The 7,602-nt window shown below is 43.3% G+C and overlaps 1 protein-coding gene and 1 long non-coding RNA gene across 2 annotated transcripts in view; one reads left to right on the forward strand and one right to left on the reverse strand.

The window, feature by feature from the left end:
- LOC118452981 overlaps positions 1 to 2,654 on the forward strand; it is a 9,501-nt gene extending 6,847 nt beyond the window's left edge. The window contains exon 3 of the long non-coding RNA XR_004842865.1: positions 2,326 to 2,654. This is a non-coding gene — a long non-coding RNA (uncharacterized LOC118452981). The remainder of the gene's footprint in view (positions 1 to 2,325) is intronic.
- The window catches only part of SAMD7 (sterile alpha motif domain containing 7), an 8,447-nt gene continuing 1,158 nt past the window's right edge, over positions 314 to 7,602 (reverse strand). The window contains exons 3-7 of the mRNA XM_035901185.1: positions 7,067 to 7,145; positions 3,787 to 4,466; positions 2,369 to 2,490; positions 1,493 to 1,603; positions 314 to 586 (exon numbers count right to left, since the gene is read on the reverse strand). Coding sequence (XP_035757078.1) covers positions 314 to 586; positions 1,493 to 1,603; positions 2,369 to 2,490; positions 3,787 to 4,466; positions 7,067 to 7,145 — 1,265 coding nt within the window. The remainder of the gene's footprint in view (positions 587 to 1,492; positions 1,604 to 2,368; positions 2,491 to 3,786; positions 4,467 to 7,066; positions 7,146 to 7,602) is intronic.

Genomic DNA, 7,602 nt, shown 5'->3' on the forward strand with positions numbered 1-7,602 from the left:
AGCAGGAACACACTGTAAGACAGCGCACTCTTGAGCCTGACAGACTTCAGTGTTAACACTGGACTTGAATGAAAAATTAAATTTACCTGTTAACTGTACTGGTATTCTTTTCACTGAATTGCACTTGAAAGTAATTGCACTAGCATGTAGTTGCATTTTTTAAATGCTTTTCAGATACCATGCTTCCTCATGCTGCATTTACAGCTTATTTCATTCAGCTGCAGTCATACAGAGGTTTCAGGCTGTAGCTATCTTCTCAAACACTTTGTAACCAGAGGTTCCTGTTTATTAAAAACACTTTCCTGGACTCAGCTCAACTTTTCTGAAAAGTGATCATCTGGAAGTCAGCCTGAGATCCAGCTGCGTCACATGGATTTTCCCTGCTTTCTGAAACGATCTGTTCCACTGCTTTTGAAGTTTCTGGGTCCTGAGAGCAGGGACTATCCAGCGTATCGCCACTGCTGTTGCAGTGAAGGGGGGAGGCTATGTCGGAGGGCTGATGTGAGGGTTTGCCTGGAGCAGGTGGTAGGGGCACGGACAGAGGAAGATTCATCATGTAGAACACGTTGCCCAGACGTCGAGACACCTTTAAAGACAAAAACACGATTGCAGCAATTGCTTCTTGAGATGGTGTTAAAGCCATTAAATGTCAAAGCTGACTGTCATGTAGCAATGCCAGGGACATCCAGGAGATCCCAACCATCTCAAAGTGATTAGCAAAAGTGAAAAAAATCTCTTCCGTTTTCCCTCCCATATTTATCTAGGCCCAGGTTCTTGTGGAAGGAGCTTGGCAATACTCGGCTTGGGAAACAGCCCAGCATGCTGGGTCTGACAGCATGCTCCTCTTGCTCTCTAGGTGCTGTAGCACCCATGGGACAGAGGGGAGGCAAACTGCCAGCCAGGAGTGGGGAAGGTGGTTTTAGCGAGAGAAGAGTGAAGGAGCGCAAGGGGTTAAAGAAAAGGAAAAGAACCAGGCAACAATAGAAACACACAGAGAGTTGATATTAAGAGCAGAAAACTTTAAACATAAAGGGACAGCCTGACAGTGGGACCTGTAAGATTATAGTCCCAGAAAAGGCTGTAGGAACCTCTACTTAGTATGTTTGAACAGCCAGGCTGGAGCAAAAGCAAATGTGTATCAGAGCAGTTCTTACCAGCTGGGGAAGGAAAAGAGGAGTGGAACTGAGCTAATTCGTCAAACAGGTCTTTTCCATTTCCAGCCTCAGCCTAGTCTCCAGTGTTGTTGTATCCTGACTCCACTTTAAGTATCCCTCAAACTGTCAGTCCTAACCTCCCCTTAGTGTCTCTCTGCATGCTGTGGTAACACCAAGAGAAGCAAAAGCAAACTATGCTGGACTTATTTCTCCTAATATTATGATGGTCACCTTATCAGTGAGAAATGTGGTTATTTTGGAAAAATTTCATCCTGTTACCTTCTGACTCTTTCATGTCTCTATGACTTGCCATTTTGGCATACGTTTAATGGTCATACCTGAGAGCGGATTTTTAATGCTGGTCCGAGTTTTAATCCCATTGTATCCAGGAGATGTTCCTCTGTTAGCAGCGGGAGGGTTTCTCCATCAATAGCATGGTCTTTAAATACCTTATGAAATGATAAAACATATCATGGTGTGCTAAAACAAACTCCACTTGTTATTTTTTATGCTTAATCCTGAGGCATAGACAGTAAAAGGAGGAAATAATAATTTGAGTGGTTTATCTTCATATTTATCTCTTAACTGCAGCATGAGGTGTGTGCATATCAGCACATTTGCCTGTAGCTTCTCTGCTTGTTCTTGGCTCTTGGCAGTCTACTACCAATGACAGAATAGCATTGATCTCATGAAGGCTTTACCAGGAATACACAAGATTTCAACCTCTTTGCTTGCATTTCTAATGATACTCCGTTTTTCAAATTGAATAGTGCCTGTAAGAGTTCAGGGCGGTAGACAGGTTTTACCAATATCCAAGAATGCAAAATTGCTTTAATCTGCATAAAAATTGTGCAGGGCTAGTGGGGTGAAAAAAATTAAGATATTTTACTTATACTCTTGTTTTGCTGCTACTGCATAAAAATTGTGCAGGGCTAAGATATTTTACTTATACTCTTGTTTTGCTGCTGGTCCTCCTGGTATGTGTCATGACCAATATCTCCAGATTGCAGCACAAGTGCGTGTAACCCCTCCGAGCAGGCACTGCCTTTCCCTTTAAGAAGCAAGTGCCTTCATATGTTGAAGCACAATGAAAACTACTATTGCGTTTGTAACTTTGTGACAACCAATTAACCTCCAACATTTACATTTGTTTGATGACCTTTAAATCTAGGTGCTCCTAAAGACCTGAAAATGTGATGGATGTTTATTATCACCTGGGCATAATCTGAACAGCCTGGGAGGCTGACGATGAAGTTGTATACATCATCAACGGTCCACTTGCGAATGTCTTCAATGGAAGAAATGTCTTCCCCATTCAGGATCAGGCCATGTGCTCCTTTGAGGAGGAAATGCAAGTGTTATGTTTGTAGGACTTTGCTGGCAAATCAATAGGAAATGACATGAAAATTTTTACACTTCTCCAGAACCTAATACGTTAACAGCAGTGTGTAGCCACAGATAACTGGAGTCCTAGACACCAAAATCACCACATCGTCAGTAGTAGCTGATTCTGGAGGGTTTTCTTCTGGTGGCTTCTTTTGTTTACTGCTGGTACTGTACATACCAGTCACTATACATACAAATCATACTGCAGTGTTTTCTCTAATGAGTATATTATCCAATGCTTTTGATTCTTTAGACTTTACTGTTATTTTAACATGACTAGTATTTCAGTAGAACAGAACCAAGCCTTTGCTAACTCATAGTGCCTGCTGTGAGTTAGAAGGCCATATAGAAAAGTTACGGGCAGAAGAGAGAGGCTAGCTCACCATTTCATTCAGCAATTCTGTTTATTTTAATTGAAATTTCTTTTGCAGACAGGAACTGAATACTTAATGTGCATTATATATTTTTCAGTGATACAGTATGTCTTTGGTAGATGATCCTGGACAAACACTCCAGCCTGTTCTCATTTCAGGTAATGGGAAGTTTTGCAGGGCTTATCCACTGCCACTGGTGCGTTTAAGAAGAGCTGCAAAGCTTTAGCAACGATGATTCTTGCACAGTGGCTGGAGAGGCCTGCAGCTTATGCTCTGTTCTTGGGGAGGTCAAGTCTCAGGGATAAATTTATTCCTAGATGAGTGTAGCTTCTAAGGGGATACCTTGACCTGTTTGAAACATGCAGGGATTACGATCAGTATATTTCCTGCTGCTACATTTCCCCCCGACCACCAGGAGAGGAGACAATGTAATGTTGAACAGAATTGTGGAGAACCTCAAAGTGCTGCTGAACTTGACAGCTTAGGGTTGACAAGTGTTGTCCCCAGGGACTGATATAAACACAGGATGACATCCTGCAGCGGTATGGTGTGTGGCATAGAGCATTGAAACAGTCAGGAAGGTGCTTTGTGACTTTTTGCCTGGCAATCGCATTGTCCTGCAAAGTAAGGCGCTGCTACCTGAGATGCTGAAACCTCCATTGTGTGCAGGTAGGGAACACCACTCTTCACCTTTGCTGATTTGGATTTCCCAAGTTAGTACTATTTGCAGCGTATGAATTCTACATTTAGTTGCCATGACTCTATCATACCAAAAGTTTACTTAAAACAGAGGGAAGAAATAAGAGAGCAAATTAATAAAAATAAATAATATCAACATGCCACTCTAACTGTAATCTGGAGACTTCACAAACCTGAAGGTAGCAATGGGTTGCTGGGTATTGGAAATCCATATGGTAACGCTGAGAATGGGATTGCAGAAGGGTACATGTACTTGTCATCAAAAGCAGCACAGGAGCTATTAGATTCCTTCTCATTTGTATTGCTGCAGCTGTTGGTTTCAGCAGAAATTTCATGAGTAGCACAGTTTTTTCTCAAGCTTTGTTCAAACTCTTTACAGTTTTTGGCAACTGCAGATGGCTCGGTCTGGTTTTTGCTTTGTTCATGTTTGTTTGGTGTCTCCACCTCTGCTTCTTTCTTGTCTTCTTTCTCATCATCCACTGCAGCTGAAGCAGGGTCCATGGTTTTGTCGTCAGCTTGGTTCTTTGTGCCATTGGCACTACAGTCTGCAGTTTTGTGATTTCCAGCTCTTCTCCCTGGTCGACGTCCCCTCTCCCTTTGCAAAGTGCTGACGGGGGGGTATGGGCTGGTTGCCATGAGCATAGTGTTGCCATGAATTTCATCCAGGGTGGTACGATGAACATATAAGTCGCTGGGAAGATGGCCTTCAGGTAGTCTGTGCCTGCCACGGAAAGCAATGGGACTAGCTGGCATCCCGTGGTAAAGGAAAGGTGCTTCCAGGCCCAGTAGCCCTTTCCGATGAGCTTTCTCCATTTCTTTTTGCTGCAAAATAGCACTCATCTCCATTTCCATTCTAAGAGACACACAGAGCATAAGCAGTTAGGGCAGGTCAGTTCTTTCATTGCCTCTTTTTTTCAGTGGCAGATTAAAACTCAGATGGTTGAATAGGTAAGAGCACTGCTTTTCTTCTCTCTCCACTATATTGCTATGTGTGAGAGGTCACAAACTGCAGATGGAATGACAAACCTGGCTATATTTAATGCACTGCCAGATACATATAGTAAACTGAAAGGAAGAGAAAATATATCTTCCATGTGGTGCCTTTGGATAACATTTCAGACAAAAAAGTGTACTTTGTGTATTGGAAATCCAGGCATTATTACAGTGATTATTCTCACTTGGGATTTGGAAAATTGTCTCCAGGGTCATAAGGGTCAAAGACTAAAGAAAATAAATTATTTACGTTACCAATCAGAAACTTACACTGAAAACTGGAAAATGGCAGTGATACTGCAAGTGATAAAGAACTAGAATTATATCATCTAGGGAACCTGTGCATACATTCAGAGTAAGCTAATGTAAGTCTCTTGAGTCACTCCCCATAGTGCCTGGTACCTGAGCATGGCCCTGAGAGTGTGAAAGGGTGAGATCCTGGTGGTCTGTGTTCAACTCATCTCCCTCCTGGTGGATAAAGCCAATGCTCCAGGGTCTGTGGCAGCTTCCTGCCCCCGGCATAGCAGGTAGGAACACTTACCAGTGAGATATGAGAATACAAGGAGTAGTATGTGTCTCCATTGTACCAACCTTTGCTGGCATCAGCTTTCTCTGGAGCCAAGCTTAGTGATCAGACAGAAAGCTATAGCTCCTAGAGCTCCACAGCTTCAGCTGGAGCTGAGAGAAGGGAGGAGACAATCTACCAGACACAAACCAGGTATGGTTCAGCTTGCCTTCCTTGCTTTGAGGAGCTTTCAGTGGGACTTCCACATTTGTCTTTGGAAAAGGGCTTGTGAGGGCAGCCAAGTCTTCAAAGTGTGCCAAGATAGCTTTCTTAACAGTGCAATGAGGATGACAGGTCAGAGAGAGTCTGACTTTTAGGAGGCTTCTCGTTAATGTCAGGAACACAGTTTGGGCAAAAGTATCTATTCAGATGATTGCTGCAAGGAGGAATTAGTTGATCACTCCATAACATTCAGGGATTTTTCTCTGCCCTCTTTTCATCTTCGCAACAACCTCCAAATTATTAATTTTCTGCTTTCAGAGATCCCGTGGAAGTGTTTTGTCTATGTACTGTGTCCTTGTACATCTTTGCCCAATTGTCATTACATACACACAGCTCTTCAGGTGGAGATAAACAGCAGAGAGCATTATGTTCCTGACTACTCCTCCAGATGAGATAGTCAGTTCCTCTGAGGACCAGCAGATGGGGGCTCACTGAGCTTTGGGATGAGGCAGAGTCCCTTGGAGAACAAGGGTTTGCTCCCAGGTGCTCAGCAGCACAGCTGCAGCAAGTGCAGGAGATTGTTTGCCAGCACCTGATTTCTATAAAGGGTGAAAGGAGCCAGTGCAGCTGTAAAGGTGATGTGTGCTGGTAGAAGGCAGTGTGAAGCTAGTGGAAGTTTCCAGGATGGCAAAAGACTGGGGTAAAATGTTATCTCATAGGTTTAGACTGAGCTCTTTTATGTTGGGTTTTTTTCCTGGGTTTGGGGGGTTGAGGGCAGGCAGGACCAGCTCTGATGTGCTTGAGGGGACGCTGAGGGAAAAGCCTGAACAGGCAGGACCAGCTCTGATGTGCTTGAGGGGACATGTGCCGGCCCTGCTTGCTGCTAGCTATTTTACTTGCTTTTCTCAGGGTTTTTGCCATGTGGCAGGAGCTGTATGTAAATGCATTGTTGATAGAGATCTTGTGCTTGGAGGGGTTCAGCAATCAAGCTTTGCTGACTGAAGAGCTCAAAATGCTTCTGTCATAATTCTTTTGGGGTGCTTACTCAGAACTTAATGGTTCTTTGCTCTTAGTCTTAGTGTGTGAGGGGCGCTGCTACTCAGTACTGTGCTGAAGCCCAATGCAGGCATGGTTGAAGTTAGAGTTCCTCTATGGAAATGGTGTGGCTGTGAGGGAGGGCACTGGTGGTTACTTAACCAGCTACTGATTACACTGAAACTGGTACAAATAACTGGACTCCCTGTAGTCACCCTGACATTCAGACTATTTGGTTAAACTAGGAAAGCTGTCTACCCTGGTAGGGTGGAGACATAGCTAATCATCCTAAGGGCCCAGATGTAGAGGCTTAAAATGTTGTGTGTGATAGCACACAGCTGTAAAGTTTGGATTTGTTTCTGACTTTTTGTAATTTCAGGGTGTTTGGATCTAGAGTTCAAGGGCTAGGGCTGAAGTTTGTAGCTTTGTTTCTTTAACCAAGCTGAAAGTTTTGGGTTTTTTTTTTCTTTTTATTATATTATTTTAAGGCTAAAAGCAGAATAGGGGCAAGCAGGAAGCTCAGTAGCTGGAGACCTTCAGAGGTAATTGAGGACCCTCTGCTTCTCTGGGGGATTTGAAAAAGTATCTCAATCACTGTAAGTAAAAACCCACAAAAAGTCTGCGACTTAATCATTTCCATCTGCCTTTGCTGCCCTAATCCTGACACGTACCTCAGAGTAAAGCTTACTATTGATTACCTGGCAATGTTTTGCTTTTGAACCAATTCCTGTCTTCTGGCCACAGCTTCCATGGATTCTGGTTGCAGAAAGCTATATCCTTAAAGGGAGAGGGGGGGAAAAAAAAATGTTTAAAATTAACTTGTTTCTTCAAGCAAATGCACAAACCCCAAAGTGATGCAGAGGCACTTTAAAAAGCTTTTTCAGACTCAATGTGCTTCGGCAGGAAGCTGATACAACTTCAAGTTAAATCCTACTTGTGTTTATTGCTTCGGTGGGAATATGTAGTAGAAACATGAAGTGCAGCATCAGGTGTTTGCAGGATCAGGTCTGTAGCTAGGTGTACCTGCCATTAGCCATGAAGGAAAGAGACAGCAGGGTGGCTTTATTCAGTGACTTATGTCTTTGAAGTGCATATAGCTACCCAGAAAATAATAACCAACAGCTAAGCAAAGCAAACCTCCTCCTTCAAGACTGCTTTCAGCCTAGATGCCATGTAATTTTAAATGACACTTCCTCTGGAGGGAATTTCTTATTTGAGATCCACGCGGGGGGGG

The sequence above is a fragment of the Egretta garzetta genome, unplaced genomic scaffold (assembly GCF_000687185.1).
Source record: "Egretta garzetta isolate BGI_Z169 unplaced genomic scaffold, ASM68718v1 scaffold638, whole genome shotgun sequence".
NCBI classification, from domain to species: domain Eukaryota; kingdom Metazoa; phylum Chordata; class Aves; order Pelecaniformes; family Ardeidae; genus Egretta; species Egretta garzetta.